The 18679-nt window shown below is 38.6% G+C and overlaps 1 protein-coding gene across 1 annotated transcript in view; it reads right to left on the reverse strand.

The window, feature by feature from the left end:
• BUD13 (BUD13 homolog) overlaps positions 1-18220 on the reverse strand; it is a 41848-nt gene extending 23628 nt beyond the window's left edge. Inside the window, exons 1-3 of the mRNA XM_007196549.3 lie at positions 18039-18220; positions 15967-16060; positions 5679-5763 (exon numbers count right to left, since the gene is read on the reverse strand). Of these exons, the coding sequence (XP_007196611.2) occupies positions 5679-5763; positions 15967-16060; positions 18039-18181 (322 nt within the window). The 5' untranslated portion in view covers positions 18182-18220. The remainder of the gene's footprint in view (positions 1-5678; positions 5764-15966; positions 16061-18038) is intronic.
• Between the last annotated feature and the right edge of the window lie 459 nt (positions 18221-18679).

Here is an 18679-nt window from a genome sequence, read left to right on the forward strand (position 1 = left end):
TCTTTGAAAAGGAAAGCATTTGAGACTTCCAATATTCAAAGGCATAACAGAATGAAATGTTTATAGCAAATCAGGACAGTTCCAAAATCCAGTTTCTCTTCTCCCTCTATTTCTTATCACTGATCTCCCTAAACAAATAAAATACAAACACAAATAAAAGTTGGGTAGGACCCAATGAATACTTGTTAAATGGATGAATGAAACGAAGTCAACTCCTTTACTTTGGAGAATAGGATCCACCCTGACTGGAGTCCACCCCTCAGAGAAAAGTATTGGTATCTGTGGGGTACCTGACAGTAAATCTAATCCACGAGGTTGATAAATTCCATGATATTTATAAAAAGGAAGTAAGGGTCAGAGATCAGTCAGGATATTTCCAGTAACAAATGGGCCAGTGAGGACGAGGCAAATGAAAAACAACTATGCACGTTTATGTTTGTGTGTGTGTGTGTCTGTGTGTCACTTCCTAGACCTACAGATATGGAAATCAGAAGATTCTCTCTGAAAAAAAGATTGTGAAGACTGGAAACACAACCACAGGATAAGGCAGAAAATAATAGATATGAGTGAACAGGATTCTGATAAAATAATACTGATAATAAAGTTTTCATTCATAAAACATAATAATAATGTACTAAAAATTGAGGCAAAGGTGATCACTAACCAACAGCCAATTGTCACTTTTGTTATGCATTTTTTTCTAATCAGAATTTTAGGATAATTAACCTAAAGGCACAAAGTATAACACAGAAAGAATAAATCCTGTTTAGGAGTTAATTCTTCTACCCTCCATATGTGAAAGGGAACAAGCATCAAGGGTAAACAGGAGTTAACTATCAAGAAGCAAGATCCTTGCTTATGTAAGAATGGAACAGAGAGGGTAAAAATCAGCACTCTTCCACTGGCCACACAGAGCCCAAATGACTGCTGGGACCAGGGCTGTGACTCAATGGGACCAAGTATTTCTTAGTCTGTGTCCCTTAGTAAGCAGACCTACCACCAAGTTTTTGGAAAAGGGGAAATGACTGCTAAGCCCCAAGTGATGATTTACCAAAGAGCAGTAAGCTGTAAGAATCAAATACCTATTAGCAATTCAAGAAATATGTCTTAATGGCAACTCTTTGTGCTGGGCAGAGGGAATACTAGGGCAAATAAGACTAGGTCTCATTTCTGCTCAGACATAACAAATGTCCTTTATCAAACTCTCAAGAACTCAAAAAAAATTTTTTTTTAAATATTTATGTATTAATCATTGTAGGGTGGGAGTTTGAGTAATTTTTACTTCCTCGTTTTTCTTTTTTTTTCTTTTTTTTTTTTTTTAATTTTTATTTATTTATTTATTTTTTGGCTGTGTTGGGTCTTCGTTTCCGTGCGAGGGCTTTCTCTAGTTGCGGCGAGTGGGGGCCACTCTTCATCGCGGTGCGCGGGCCTCTCATTGTGGCGGCCTCTCTTGTTGCGAAGCGTGGGCTCCAGAGGCGCAGGCTCAGTAGTTGTGGCTCACGGGCCTAGTTGCTCTGCGGCATGTGGGATCTTCCCAGACCAGGGCTCGAACCCGTGTCCCCTGCATTGGCAGGCAGATTCTCAACCACTGCGCCACCAGGGAAGCCCACAAAAAATGTTTTATATAGAGTTAAATTACTAGCCCAGGGAGAGGGTGTAGAGTGGCAAATGGAGGATAATGTGCTGCAAAATACCAATAATTAAGGGAAGAACAAAGAAAGATTTATTAATACAAAAAAGAGGATAGAAAACATTGATCCTTGGCCCATACACGTGTCACTTCAACCTGGGAGAGGACAGAGGTTGCTTTAGTCTCCAAATTCTCTTCCTCAGATTCTCGTAAACTCCTCCAAATATATACTAAGTGCTCTCCTATTCTGGGCCAGAAAGGAGTGGGTGCTGAAAGACACCCAAATGAGTCACTTCCTGACCTCAGTAACCCTAACACCAAAATATAAGAAAAAGTGGAATACTTGGTCTCTCAGTTCTCATATCTTACTACCTCTGAAAAAGTTCCAAATTCTTTTTCACTATATTTTTCAGGATCAATGACACACTAAAATAAACTGTGCATTCCTCTAAAAAGAAAAGTGTAGGACAGAAAAAAAAGGCTTCCTTCAAATCCAACAATACATAAAAAGGATCATACGCCATGATCAAGCATGATCAAGTTGGATGCAATCCAAGGTCACAAAGGATGGTTCAACATACACAAATCAAATCAATCAGTGTGATACACCACATTAACAAAAGGAAAGACAAAAACACATGATCATTTCAGTAGACAAAGAAAATGCATTTGACAAAATCCAACACTCATTCATGACAAAAACTCTCACCAAAGTGGGTAGAGAGGGGACATATCTCAACATAATAAAAGCCATTTATGACAAACCCACAGCCAATTGTCACTTTTGTTATGCATTTTTTTCTAATCAGAATTTTAGGATAATTAACCTAAAGGCACAAAGTATAACACTTTTTTTTCCTACTATATATCACAGGGAACTATATTCAATATCCTGTAATAAATCACAATGGAAAAGAATATAAAAAAGAATGTATATATAACTGAATCACTCTGGTGTACAGCAGAAATTAACACAACACTGTAAATCAACTATACTTCAATTTAAAAAAAAAAGAGACACTTCTGAGTAAGAGATAAGTAACCACCAGGAAGAACAATTCAAAAGTTTTACACAGAGATAATACCTTAAGGAAGAATTATAAAAGTGTCTACAAAGGCCCCCCAGGCTATGTAGTTCAAATGTCAAAAGGTCTAAAGCCATCTCCATTCAGTGGGCCTGATTTGTAAGAAAAAGCAAATGTGCAGTTTTATGTAAAGAAATAAACATATTGTGTCTTGATGTGAACCAAGCAGCAATGCTATTTTGCAGTTCACACTTTCTAGCTCAGCAAATCATTTACACACAGGATTATATTCATATTGAAAAAAATCTTTTGTCTAGGTGATGTGATTACCTTTGACAACTGGCACTTACTTCATGGTCAGTGGAGCTATAATACTCAACAATGAAAAACTGAAAGCTTTCCCACTAAATTCAGGAATAAGACAAGGATGCTCACTCTCACCACTTCTATTCAACATAGTATTAGAAGTCCTAGCCACAGTAATCAGACAAGAAAAAGAAATAAAACCTATCCAAATCGGAAAGAAAGAGGTAAAACTGTCACTATTTGCAGATGACATGATACTCTACATAGACAACCCTAAAGCCACCACACAAAAATGATTAGAACAGGGCTTCCCTGGTGGCGCAGTGGTTGAGAATCTGCCTGCTAATGCAGGGGACACGGGTTCGAGCCCTGGTCTGGGAAGATCCCACATGCCACAGAGCAGCTGGGCCCGTGAGCCACAATTGCTGAGCCTGCGCGTCTGGAGCCTGTGCCCTGCAGCGGGAGGGGCCGCGATAGAGAAAGGCCCGCGCACCGCGATGAAGGGCGGTCCCCGCACCGCGATGAAGAGTGGCCCCCGCTTGCCGCAACTGGAGAAAGCCCTCGCACGAACCGAAGACCCAACACAGCCAAAAATAAATAAATAAATAAATAAATAAGAAAATCCTTAAAAAAAAAAAAAAAAAATGATTAGAACTAATAAATGAATTCAGCAAGGTAGCAGGATATAAGATTAATATACAGATATCTGTTGCATTTCTTTACACTAACAATGAAACATCAGAAAGAGAAGATTAAAAAAAAAATCCTGTTTAAAATAGCGTTAAAAAAAAATTACCTGGGAATAAACTTAACCAAGGAGGTGAAAGACCTATATGCTGAAAACTATAAATCACTGACAAAGGAAACTGAAGATGATTCAAAGAAATGGAAAGATATTCTGTGCTCTTAGATTGGAAGAATTAATATTGTTAAAATGGCCATACTACCCAAAGCAATCTACAGATTTAATGCAAACCCTATTGAAGTACCCATGACATTTTTTGTAGAAATAGAACAAATAATCTTAAAATTTATATTGAACCACAAAAGACCCAGAATTGTGAAAGCAATCATGAGAAAAGAAGAATCAAGCTGGAGGTATAACCCTCCCAGACTTCAGACTATGCTACAAAGCTACAGTAATAAAAACAGCATGGTACTGGCACAAAAACAGACACATAGATCACTGGAACAGAATAGAGAGCTAGAAATAAACCCACACACCTATGGTCCATTAACCTATGACAAAGGAGGCAAGAATATATAATGGAGAAAAGACAGTCTCTTCAACAAGCGGTGCTGGGAAAACCAGACAGCCAAATGTAAAACAATGAAATTAGAACATTCCCTCACACCATATACAAAGATAAACTCAAATGGTAAAGACCTAAATGTAAGGCCTAAAACCACAAAACTCCTAGAAGAGAACATAGGTGAAACATTCTTTGACATAAATCGTAGCAATATTTTCTCAGCTCAGTCTCCTTAGGCAAAAGAAATAAAAGCAAAAATAAACAAATGGGACCTAATTACACTTAAAAGGTTTTGCACAACAAAGGAAACCATCAACAAAACGAAAAGACAACCTATGGAATGGGAGAAAATATTTGCAAATGACGCAACCAATAAGGCGTTAATATCCAAAATACACAACCAGCTCATACAACTCAATATCAAAAAAAGACCCAATCAAAAAATGGGAAGAAGACCTGAATAGACATTTTTCCAAAGAAGACATACAGATGGCTAAAAGGCACATGAAAAGATGCTCAACATCGCTAATTATTAGAGAAATACAAATCAAAACCACAATGACGTATCACCTCACACCTGTCAGAATGGCTATCATCAAAAAGTCTACCAATAACAAATGTTAGAGAGGATGTGGAAAAAAGGGAACCCTCCTCCACTGTTGGTGGGAATGTAAATTGGTACAGCCACTGTGGAAAACAGTATGGAGGCTCCTTAAAAAACTAAAAATAGAACTACCATATGATCCAGCAATTACACTCCTGGGTGTATATCTGGAAACAATAAAAACACTAATTCAAAAAGATACATGCACCCCAATGTTCACAGCAGCACTATTTCTATAGCCAAGACATGGAAACAACCCAAGTGTCCATCAAGAGACTACTGGTTTAAGAAGCTGCGGGACATACACACACACACACACACACACAGACACACATACACACACCTAAATATGACTCAGCCATAAAAAAGAATGAAATATTGCCACTTGCAGCAACATGGATGGACCCAGAGAATATCATACTAAGTAAGTTAGACAGAAAAAGACAAATATTATATGATATAATTTATATGTGGTATCTAAAAAATAATACAAATGAATCTATATACAAAACAGAAACAGACTCACAGACATAGAAAACAAACTTATGGTTACCAAAGGGGAAGGGGGGAAGGGGTAACTTAGGAGTATGGGATTAACAGATACAAACAACTATACCTAAAACAGATAAGCAACAAGGATTTACTGTATAGCACAGGGAATTATATTCAATATCTTGTAATAACCTATAATGGAAAATAATCTGAAAAAAAAAAAAAATATATATATATATATCTGAATCACCTTGCTGTACACCTAGAACTAACACAGTCTTGTAAACTATACTTCAATTAAAAAAGAAAAAAAAAAAAGGCTTCTCCTATAAATGGGAAATTCAGATTTACCGATTGTTGGAACTCACCTCCCAGAAGCTTCCATTTGGCACTGGAACGAAAGGCTTCCATCTGCTTTACCTCTTCTGGCCGCTCATCCACAAAATCAGCCACCTGTGGGAGTCAGAACAATACGTTAAGGAAATCCACAGGATCCAGCCAAGTAGCACTGTTGTTGTCTCAAGAACCTGAAGCTATGACTATTCCATTCCTAATAATACACGGCACGTGAAGACCCAAAACGGCCATGAAGAAACCAGTACTGGTCCTCAGTTACATTTGCTCCATAAACCTGTGATTGTCACTGGATGGTTTAATTATAGATCTTTCTCTGACTAATCAATTTCCCTCCAGAGGTTAATTTCTTTCATTACAAATCTTCTTATTAATGTGCCAGGTATACAACTGCCACTTGTAAGCTAAAAGCTAAACTCCTTTTACCCTTTTAGTTTTACATTCAGAGTGAAAACACAGGCAGGTTTCCTGTCATCCTATCATTCATTAAGGGCTTTGGACTCCTTATGAAAACTTTCTTCTTGTAGGTAGTCACAATGACAGTTTTTCTAGTATCCAACCAAAAGAAGTCACTAAAATGTACACAGACTCATAGAATCTTTAAGGGATAAGACCATATTTCATATCATCCAAATTCCCAAACAAATCTGGAAACTTCTCTACAGTATCCTTGATAAATGATCACTCATGTAGTCCCTCCCTGACAGGGAACTAATTCACTGACATGGAACTCATGTTACAAGGCAGTCCACTGCATTTTGGGGCTAGAAAGTTCTTAGGTTCATTGGACCCATATCTACCTTCTTATAACTTCTTTCCATCCACCCTAGACCCACCTCTGATGCAACTGATCCCCTTTCCACATGATAGACCTTCCAAGATGGCTGGCATAATAAATTCTAATTACACAGTAGCAACTATGAGCAAGGCACTGTGTTTTGTGCTTTACTTATATTATCTCACTTAATCCTCACAAAATCCCTGGAAAGAAAGGCTCCACACTACTAAGAGCAAACTATGGCTCAGAGAAGTTAAGTAACTTTCTCAACCTAGCAAGTGGCAGAACTGAAACTCAAACCCAGGTTTGAATTCCCCTCTACTTCTTCTCTTCTCCCAAGATCCTACCATCATTCTTCATATAACCTAGTTTTGAGATCTCTCACTGGGCATTAAAAACACAGGCTTTCAAACAAGATGGGGTTTCCCTGGTGGCACAGTGGTTAAGAATCCGCCTGCCAATGCAGGAGACACGGGTTCGAGACCTGGTCTGGGAACATCCCACATGCTGCGGAGCAACTAAGCCCGTGCGCCACAACTACTGAGTCTGCACTCTAGAGCCCGCGAACCACAACTACTGAGCCCGCATGCCACAACTACTGAAGCCCGTGTGCCTAGAGCCCGTGCTCCACAACAAGAGAAGCCACCTCAGTGAGAAGCCCGCGCACCACAACAAAGAGTAGCCCCCGCTCGCCGCAACTAGAGAAAAGCCTGCATGCAGCAACAAAGACCCAATGCAGCCCAAAATAAATAAATAAATAAATTTATTAAAAAAAACATGATGAATTGAGATCTAAATTCCCAGCTTTGCCCCTTAATATTTGTATAACCTTTGGCAAATTATTCTAAGCCTCAATTTCCTCATTTGTAAAAGCAGGATCAAAGGATTGCTATGAGGATTCAACAGATAATTCATGTAAGCTTAGCAGTGCTTGGTACATGGTAAATTACGCCTATTAATCTTGTGCTGCCTCTATTACTGTGGTTGTCCTAATTATTGGTTGTGATAATCTTGGAGTAACAAAAATGAATTCAATAATCAAGGTCTGTTGTAACAAGCATAGAGTCTAGCAGTGGGGCTAAAGCTTCCCTTCTTTAGGTTTTGGGGCAATCATAAGAGCAAAAGACAATATTATGAAGCAAAATTAACAGACCTGACTAGAAAAAATCAAAATTTTTAAATGTCAAAAACTATTATAAATGAAGAGGCCAATGACAAAATATACCTATGGCGTGTAAAACAGATAATATATTCCTATTATACAAATATCAAATAAATCAATGAAAAAAATTAAAACTCCAATTTTCTAAAAAAATGGACAAATACAAGAAATTCATAAAATACAAAAGCCCAATAAACATATGAAAAATCATTCATTTTACTATTTTTCAAAGAATCTGGATACCACTGTTCACCTGCCAAATTGACATAGGTTTGCAGTTGTTTTTGTTGATGTGAATAATGCTCCAATATTGATGAAGAAATGGGGAAACTGACATTCCCATACACCTCTAGTGGGAGTGTAAATTCATACCACCTTTTGGAAAGCAATATGGGAAACACCTCAAAATGACCATACTCTCTAACCTATTGATTTCACTTCATAGGAATAAAGAAATAAATGAATTCTTACAATGATTTATGTCCAAAATGTTTATTAAATCATTATGATATTTTAAAACAGGAACAACGCCCCATACAGCCAGTAATAAGACAGATTAAATTAATATGTATATTGAACTACTATGCAACCATTAAAAGTCACATTCTCAAAGAATATTTTAAAGTCTTACTGAAGTACTGACAACATACTATTAAGTTAAAGAGCAGGCTCCAAAACCATATGTATAGTATAATCCCAATTATACTTGAAAAAATAAATAAAATACAAGTATTACAATCTATGAATTAAAGCATCTAAACGTTAGTAGTTGTTATCTCTGGATGGTCACAGTAAAAGTGATTATTATATTCTTTTTAAAACTTAAACGTTCTTACAATTACAAAATATTCTATAATAAACATGTATTGCTTTCATAAAATAAAAAAATAGGCTACCCACCACCAGAGCCTCCCATCAAGCCTCTTAGATAGCCTCAACCACCAGAGGGCAGACAACAGAAGCAAGAAAAACTACAATCCTGCAGCCTGTGGTCCAAAAACCACAGTTACAGAAAGACAGAGAAGATGAAAAGGCAGAGGGCTATGTACCAGATGAAGGAACAAGAAAAAATCCCAGAAAAACAACTAAATGAAGTGGAGATAGGCAACCTTCCAGAAAAAGAATTCAGAATAATGATAGTGAAGATGATCCAGGACCTCGGAATAAGAATGGAGGCAAAGATTGAGAAGATGCAAGAAATGATTAACAAAGACCTAGAAGAATTAAAGAACAAACAAACAGAGATGACCAATACAATAACTGAAATGAAAACTACACTAGAAGGAATCAATAGCAGAATAACTGAGGCAGAAGAACAGATAAGTGACCTGGAAGACAGAATGGTGGAATTCACTGCTGCAGAACAGACTAAAGAAAAAAGAATGAAAAGAAATGAAGACAGCCTAAGAGACCTCTGGGACAACATTAAACGCAACAACATTCGCATTATAGGGGTCCCAGAAGGAGAAGAGAGAGAGAAAGGACCAGAGAAAATATTTGAAGAGATTATAGTCGAAAACTTCCCTAACATGGGAAAGGAAATAGCCACCCAAGTCCAGGAAGCGCAGAGAGTCCCATACAGAATAAACCCAAGGAGAAACACGCCGAGACACATAGTAATCAAAGTGGCAAAAATTAAAGACAAAGAAAAATTACTGAAAGCAGCAAGGGAAAAACGACAAATAACATACAAGGGAACTCCCATAAGGTTAACAGCTGATTTCTCAGCAGAAACTCTGCAAGCCAGAAGGGAGTGGCATGATATACTTAAAGTGATGAAAGGGAAGAACCTACAACCAAGATTACTCTACCCGGCAAGGATCTCATTCAGATTCGATGGAGAAATCAAAAGCTTTACAGACAAGCAAAAGCTAAGAGAATTCAGCACCACCAAACCAGCTCTACAACAAATGCTACAGGAACTTCTCTAAGTGGGAAACACAAGAGAAGAAAAGGACCTACAAAAACAAACCCAAAACAATTAAGAAAATGGTCATAGGAACATACATATCGATAATTACCTTAAATGTGAATGGATTAAATGCCCCAACCAAAAGACATAGACTGGCTGAATGGATACAAAAACAAGACCCATATATATGCTGTCTACAAGAGACCCACTTCAGACCTAGGGACACATCCAGACTGAAAGTGAGGGGATGGAAAAAGATATTCCATGCAAATGGAAATCAAAAGAAAGCTGGAGTAGCTATACTCATATCAGATAAAATAGACTTTAAAATAAAGAATGTTACAAGAGACAAGGAAGGACACTACATAATGATCCAGGGATCAATCCAAGAAGAAGATATAACAATTATAAATATATATGCACCCAACATAGGAGCACCTCAATACATAAGGCAACTGCTAACAGCTATAAAAGAGGAAATCGACAGTAACACAATAATAGTGGGGGACTTTAACACCTCACTTACACCAATGGACAGATCATCCAAAATGAAAATAAATAAGGAAACAGAAGCTTTAAATGACACAATAGACCAGACAGATTTAATTGATATATATAGGACATTCCATCCAAAAACGGCAGATTACACGTTCTTCTCAAGTGCGCACGGAACATTCTCCAGGATAGATCACATCTTGGGTCACAAATCAAGCCTCAGTAAATTTAAGAAAATTGAAATCATATCAAGCATCTTTTCTGACCACAACGCTATGAGATTAGAAATGAATTACAGGGAAAAAAACGTAAAAAAGACAAACACATGGAGGCTAAACAATACGTTACTAAATAACCAAGAGATCACTGAAGAAATCAAACAGGAAATAAAAAAATACCTAGAGACAAATGACAATGAAAACACAACGACCCAAAACCTATGGGATGCAGCAAAAGCGGTTCTAAGAGGGAAGTTTATAGCTATACAAGCCTACCTAAAGAAACAAGAAAAATCTCAAGTAAACAATCTAACCTTACACCTAAAGAAACTAGAGAAAGAAGAACAAACAAAACCCAAAGTTAGCAAAAGGAAAGAAATCATAAAGATCAGAGCAGAAATAAATGAAATAGAAACAAAGAAAACAATAGCAAAGATCAGTAAAACTAAAAGTTGGTTCTTTGAGAAGATAAACAAAATTGATAAGCCATTAGCCAGACTCATCAAGAAAAAGAGGGAGAGGACTCAAATCAATAAAATCAGAAACGAAAAAGGAGAAGTTACAACAGACACCACAGAAATACAAAACATCCTAAGAGACTACTACAAGCAACTTTATGCCAATAAAATGGACAACCTGGAAGAAATGGACAAATTCTTAGAAAGGTATAACCTTCCAAGACTGAATCAGGAAGAAACAGAAAATATGAACAGACCAATCACAAGTAATGAAATTGAAACTGTGATTAAAAATCTTCCAACAAACAAAAGTCCAGGACCAGATGGCTTCACAGGTGAATTCTATCAAACATTTAGAGAAGAGCTAACACCCATCCTTCTCAAACTCTTCCAAAAAATTGCAGAAGAAGGAACACTCCCAAACTCATTCTATGAGGCCACCATCACCCTAATACCAAAACCAGACAAAGACACTACAAAAAAAGAAAATTACAGACCAATATCACTGATGAATATAGATGCAAAAATCCTCAACAAAATACTAGCAAACAGAATCCAACAACACATTAAAAGGATCATACACCACGATCAAGTGGGATTTATCCCAGGGATGCAAGGATTCTTCAATATATGCAAATCAATCAATGTGATACACCATATTAACAAATTGAAGAATAAAAACCATATGATCATCTCAATAGATGCAGAAAAAGCTTTTGACAAAATTCAACACCCATTTCTGATAAAAACTCTCCAGAAAGTGGGCATAGAGGGAACCTACCTCAACATAATAAAGGCCATATATGACAAACCCACAGCAAACATCATTCTCAATGGTGAAAAACTGAAAGCATTTCCTCTAAGATCAGGAACGAGACAAGGATGTCCACTCTCACCACTATTATTCAACATAGTTCTGGAAGTCCTAGCCACGGCAATCAGAGAAGAAAAAGAAATAAAAGGAATACAAATTGGAAAAGAAGAAGTAAAACTGTCACTGTTTGCGGATGACATGATACTATACATAGAGAATCCTAAAACTGCCACCAGAAAACTGCTAGAGCTAATTAATGAATATGGTAAAGTTGCAGGTTACAAAATTAATGCACAGAAATCTCTTGCATTCCTATACACTAATGATGAAAAATCTGAAAGAGAAATTATGGAAACACTCCCATTTACCATTGCAACAAAAAGAATAAAATACCTAGGAATAAACCTACCTAGTGAGACAAAAGACCTGTATGCAGAAAACTATAAGACACTGATGAAAGAAATTAAAGATGATACAAATAGATGGAGAGATATACCATGTTCTTGGATTGGAAGAATCAACATTGTGAAAATGAGTATACTACCCAAAGCAATCTACAGATTCAATGCAATCCCTATCAAATTACCAATGGCATTTTTTACGGAGCTAGAACAAATCATCTTAAAATTTGTATGGGGACACAAAAGACCCCGAATAGCCAAAGCAGTCTTGAGGCAAAAAAATGGAGCTGGAGGAATCAGACTCCCTGACTTCAGACTATACTACAAAGCTACAGTAATCAAGACAATATGGTACTGGCACAAAAACAGAAACATAGATCAATGGAACAAGATAGAAAGCCCAGAGATTAACCCACGCACCTATGGTCAACTAATCTATGACAAAGGAGGCAAAGATATACAATGGAGAAAAGACAGTCTCTTCAATAAGTGGTGCTGGGAAAACTGGACAGCTACATGTAAAAGAATGAAATTAGAATACTCCCTAACACCATACACAAAAATAAACTCAAAATGGATTAGAGACCTAAATATAAGACTGGACACTATAAAACTCTTAGAGGAAAACATAGGAAGAACACTCTTTGACATAAATCACAGCAAGATCTTTTTTGATCCACCTCCTAGAGTAATGGAAATAAAAACAAAAATAAACAAGTGGGACCTAATGAAACTTCAAAGCTTTTGCACAGCAAAGGAAACCATAAACAAGACAAAAAGACAACCCTCAGAATGGGAGAAAATATTTGCAAATGAATCAACTGACAAAGGATTAATCTCCAAAATATATAAACAGCTCATTCATCTCAATATCAAAGAAACAAACACCCCAATCCAAAAATGGGCAGAAGACCTAAATAGACATTTCTCCAAAGAAGACATACAGACGGCCACGAAGCACATGAAAAGATGCTCAACATCACTAATTATTAGAGAAATGCAAATCAAAACTACAATGAGGTATCACCTCACTCCTGTTAGAATGGGCATCATCAGAAAATCTACAAACAACAAATGCTGGAGAGGGTGTGGAGAAAAGGGAACCCTCTTGCACTGTTGGTGGGAATGTAAATTGATACAGCCACTATGGAGAACAATATGGAGGTTCCTTAAAAAACTAAAAATAGAATTACCATATGACCCAGCAATCCCACTACTGGGCATATACCCAGAGAAAACCGTAATTCAAAAGGACACATGCACCCGAATGTTCATTGCAGCACTATTTACAATAGCCAGGTCATGGAAGCAACCTAAATGCCCATCAACAGACGAATGGATAAAGAAGATGTGGTACATATATACAATGGAATATTACTCAGCCATAAAAAGGAACGAAATTGAGTCATTTGTTGAGCCGTGGATGGATCTAGAGACTGTCATACAGAGTGAAGTAAGTCAGAAAGAGAAAAACAAATATCGTATATTAATGCATGTATGTGGAACCTAGAAAAATGGTACAGATGAGCCAGTTTGCAGGGCAGAAGTTGAGACACAGATGTAGAGAATGGACATACGGACACCAAGGGGGGAAAACTGCGGTGAGGTGGGGATGGTGGTGTGCTGAATTGGGCGATTGGGATTGACATGTATACACTGATGTGTATAAAACGGATGCCTAATAAGAACCTGCAGTATAAAAAAACAAACAAAACAACTAATACTAAACTTTCATTGGGTTATTTGTATGGAAATATGTTAATATAAATGTTTCAGACATTACATGAAATTTCTAAAAATCTTATATTTGTATTTGTATGGAAATATGTATGGAAATATGTTAATATAAATGTTTCAGACATTACATGATATTTCTAAAAATCTTATATTTGTATTTGTATGGAAATATGTATGGAAATATGTTAATATAAATGTTTCAGACATTACAGGAAACTTCTAAAAATCTTATATGTTCTGGTATAAGGTTATAAGTAATAATCCTAGTTATTACTTTAAAATGTATATCTCAGAAATAACTAATTTTCTTGTCAACTGCATTATTATGAACTTTCATCAAATCTTTAACCATGGTCATTTTTAAGTCTTCTGTCATTTACAGACAGTTCTGGGTGTACTCTGATGATTTTGCAAATATGTTCCTATAAAAGGGTTTCATCTTCAAGAAATTCATGGAAAAGACTCTGACAAGTACAGGTTTCTGGTAACTGACTGTACTGCTGAACTGAATGAATAAGCATTTTCAGAACTCTAATGAAAAACTGATGAACTCATAAAAGTGCTAACAAAAGATCAAGATAAAAAAAAATTAATTACATGGGACTGAGTGAACTGATGAGGATGAGTATAATTTTTGTGACTTTCTGTCTGAATTAAAAAAAAAAAAATCCCACAAGGACTCAGAGGCAAAGAATATACAAATCAATTTTCACTGCAAAGTAAAGGAGCTGTTACAGTGGAGGATTACTGGACTGAATGTCAATATTATGACATAGTATGAGTGTGTTTCATGTTTGGTAATTGCAATCATTGTTGCTTTTGTTGTGGTCATCCATGTACAATGCTTGGTGTCAGTCTATTTATCTCTTGTAAAAATAAAATACAGTGTGTGTGTGTGGAAAAAAAAAAAAAAAAAGAACCCAGAAATAAACCCACACACATATGGCCAAACTGATCTTTGACAACGGTGCTAAGAATACACAGTGGAGAAAGGATAGTCAAAAAAAAAAAAAAAAAAAAAAATAGGGCTCCCTGGGTGGCACAGTGGTTGAGAGTCCGCCTGCCAATGCAGGGGACACGGGTTTGAGCCCCGGTCCGGGAGGATCCCACAGGCCACGGAGCAACTGAGCCTGTGCGCCACAGCTACTGAGCCTGTGCTCTAGAGCCCGCAAGCCACAACTACTGAGCCCACGTGCCACAACTACTGAAGCCCGTGCGCCTAGAGCCCGTGCTCTGCAACAAGAGAAGCCACCGCGATGAGAAACCTGCGCACCGCAATGAAGAGTAGCCCCTGCTCGCCTCAACTAGAGAAAGCCTGTGCGCAGCAACGAAGACCCAACATGGCCAAAAAAAAATGAATAAATAAAATTAATTAATTAATTTATAAATAAATAAATAAAATTTAAAAATAACAACAAATGTTATAAACATTAACTAGGTTTCAGTAATTCATTCTGACTGAAACTAAATTGGCTCCTTATGATCACTATTTCCCTTCTAATTACTAACAAACCGTCTTTTAAATAATCTATCAATATTATAGAATATGCTGGGGATTAACATTAAACACACTCATCTGGAATTCACCTTTACAACCTTTTAGTATAATACAGCCTATCAACAGCTCTCCTTTTCACCTCGTTTCTCAGCAATTCTGAGCAAAGTTTCCATGACCATACCAATGCTAACTTATTTGCCTATGCTTTTACCCACCTGGCTCTTACTCATCCTTTAAAATTCAATTCAGATATTTCCATCCTTCATGGAATTTCCCAGTGGGATAAAAAGTGTGCTATCTCCCTTGGGTTCTAATAGCACTTGGTACATATGTGAACTCTATCTCCAACATTCATCATATTGTCATTTGAAATTCAGTCTCCCATTGTAGAGTATGACCTGTAAAGTACAGACACTATGTTCTCTTAATCTACATATCTCCTGTACTTAGGCAAGAGCATATAATTTAAAGCTTAGTTGAATCAGGGAATAAAATGAGCAATTAAAAAGTTTCCTTTGATTGAACCTGAACGTTATTTTTAAGGTACGTTCCAACAAATTGAACCATGGCGAATTCTAATCATGGCTCTATCACTGACACTGAGGAATCCTGCCTCTCTGTGATCAGTTCCCATTTTCAGGCAGATGGAGCCCTCCATATACAAAGACTGTGTATAGGCATCAGCAAAGAAGACTACTTTAAAATAGCTCCCGGAAAGTGTCACCTCTTCTCTGCCCTCAACTTTCCCCCTTACTAATCTACCCTGCACTGGGAGTCGAGATTGAGAGGCTTGCATTTCAAAGTCCTCACAGCCTCAAAAGATACACACCACAGGCAAATCTCCATCATCTTCCTCTTCCTCCTTTTCTGTTTTAGTGGTTGACATAGATGTCCAGCTCACGTCATCATCCACAATCCGCATTCTAAATGTGAAAAATAAAAAGATCAAAAGAGAAGAAACATTTTTGGATAACAGCCTACAAACACTTATCTTTGGTTTTAGGCTAAAACTCAAAATCCTACAAGATCTATGGTCCATTCTTTGCCAATACGGCCAACTTCATCTTGTACCACTGCCTCCTCAGTTCACTACTCACTAGTCATCTTTTGGTGCCTAGAATGAGCCAAATTCCTTTCCATATCAGTTTCATGTCTCAGTTCCTTCCCTCTGCCTGACCTACTCTTCTCATTCTTTACTGGGAAACTCTTACGCATTCTTAAAATCCTAGCGTATATATAACTTCCTTCACAGACCTTCCAATACTATTTCACTTACCTCCCCCAACTAAGAACCCCTGTTAACTCATTCTTGGAATACTTTATCACAAAGGAAATAAATCAACCAGTTGTGTAATTAGTTGTTTAAAGGCTGTATCCCCATTAAACTATAAGCTCCATCAGAGTAGGGACTATGCCTCTCTCACTCACAGTGATATCCTCAACACCCTGCAAAAACTGGCATAGGAAGTACTCAATAAATGTTTGTTACATGGATAAACTACGGATGAGTCCAAATAATAACAATGCCATGATGTAAACAGTTATTATTAACAGTTACTACTTGAAAAGGCAAGATCACTTATCACAACAACCATTTAATATAAGTGATATCATTCAGAATTACTCTCATTTTTAAAGATGAAAAAACTGAGGCTTAGACAGATGAAATATCTTGCCCAAGGCCACACAGCCCATAAAGTGGCGCAGCTAGGACTTATCAGTGTTACTCCAAAGCTCAAGTTAATTTCACTACATGGCACTGCCTCCAAGGAATCCACACAAGTCAGAGGGGACAGAAAGCAAGAATAACACAACAACCAAACCAGGAGAGGAAATGGATTAGTTCTTCGGAACTACTTGACTTTATTGGGTATATTATTAGTTTCCTAGGGCTGCCTAACAAAGTACCACAAACTGGGTGGCTTAAAACAACAGAAATGTATTCTCTCACAGTTCTGGAGGCTTCAAGTCTGGAATCAGGTGTCTGCAAGGCAATGCCCGCCAGTAAGGCTCTAGGGAAAGACCTTTCCTTGACTCTTCGAACTTCTGGTAGTCCCTACTGTCAGCATAAAACCAGTCCAGTCTCAGCCTCCATCTTCACGTGGTAGTTTTCCCTGTAAGTCTGTTTCTGTATCCAAATTTCCCTTTTCTTAAAAGGACACCAGTCATATTGGATTTAGCGCCCATCCTAACCCACTATGACCTCATCTTAACTAATTACAACAGCAAAGACCCTATTTCTAAACAATGTCACATTCTGAGGTTCTGGGTGGACATGCCTTGGAGGGAAGGGGCACTATTCAACCCAGTACACTGGGCCACATAAGTTTTCTCGTTTGAAAAGTGGGGGTAACAAAAATATCTACTTCATGGTACTGTTATGAAGCTTAAATAAATCGTTTAGATCTAAAGGACTTAGAACGGTGCCTGGCACATGACAAGAACTGTATAAGCGTTAGTTGTTATTGTTAGTAGTAGTAGAAAGAGTAACAGGAAGTGAGCATAGGTCTCCGACTCAGGACCGGAGTCCTTGGCATTGGAGAATCCCCACCGACATGTTCTGGGCCCTTAATATCCACGCACAGAACCTCTGAATTCGCTTCACCACTTTAGTCTCAGGGCACAATATTCATTCTCTGCGGGAGAGGACGGAATGCTACAAAGGCGGGAAAAGAGTAATGAAAGTTACAGCCGGGCCTGAATACGTCGAAGACACTGCCCAGGGGCGCGAGGAGCGGTCTGAGCGGACTCCGGGCTCAGGCAGCGCCGGGCGAGCAGTCAAGGGCGCTGGGCCCCTCGGGGCCGCCGGCGAGGAGCCCAGGAAGAGCCGGGCCGAGGGCGGAGCTGGGAAGATTAGGGGCGGCGAGCCGCGCGGACCCCGCCCCGCCAGGGCCAACTCACCCCTTGCCGCCGGCCCCGCCAGTCTTCGGCCGCTTTTTGCGACGCTTGCGGCCGGACTCAGGGCCCCCGTCGACGCCGGCATCTGCCCCAGACAAGTAACGCTTCAGGTATTCGGCCTTGGAGAGCGGCGGAGCTGCCGCCATGGCAGCGGCGAAGGCCGGGAGACGGATCGACGCTGAGGACAAAATTCTTAAACGCGAAACGGACAGCGAGAACTCTGGGAGGCGGGGCCAAGACCGGAAGTGGCGGAGGGTGTTTGGAACGGCCAGGGAGTCTCGTGTGAGCTTTTGCGGGCTTACGAGGGACACGCGCACCTTGGGGGCCCACTCTACATCCCTCTGACGGGGCAATCGTGTTTCTTATCTTTGTCCATTCTGTCATTAAACAGACCGTGCAGCAAGCGCTGTTGTAGCCGCGAGGCTACAGCCACGACCCCAACAAGATCTCTGCCCCCAGCAGCTTCAGAAGCACCAGAGAGCAGTAGTTAGGAACGTGGGCTCTGGAGCTGCAGTGCGTCTCAGTTTGAGTTCTGCTTCCATAACTTCCTAACTGTACGACCTTGGGCAACATACTTAACAAAATGGGGATAATAATGACACCGAACTCAATGGTTGCAAGGACTAGGATAATATTACTGTGTA

The sequence above is a fragment of the Balaenoptera acutorostrata genome, chromosome 9 (assembly GCF_949987535.1).
Source record: "Balaenoptera acutorostrata chromosome 9, mBalAcu1.1, whole genome shotgun sequence".
Lineage (NCBI taxonomy): Eukaryota > Metazoa > Chordata > Mammalia > Artiodactyla > Balaenopteridae > Balaenoptera > Balaenoptera acutorostrata.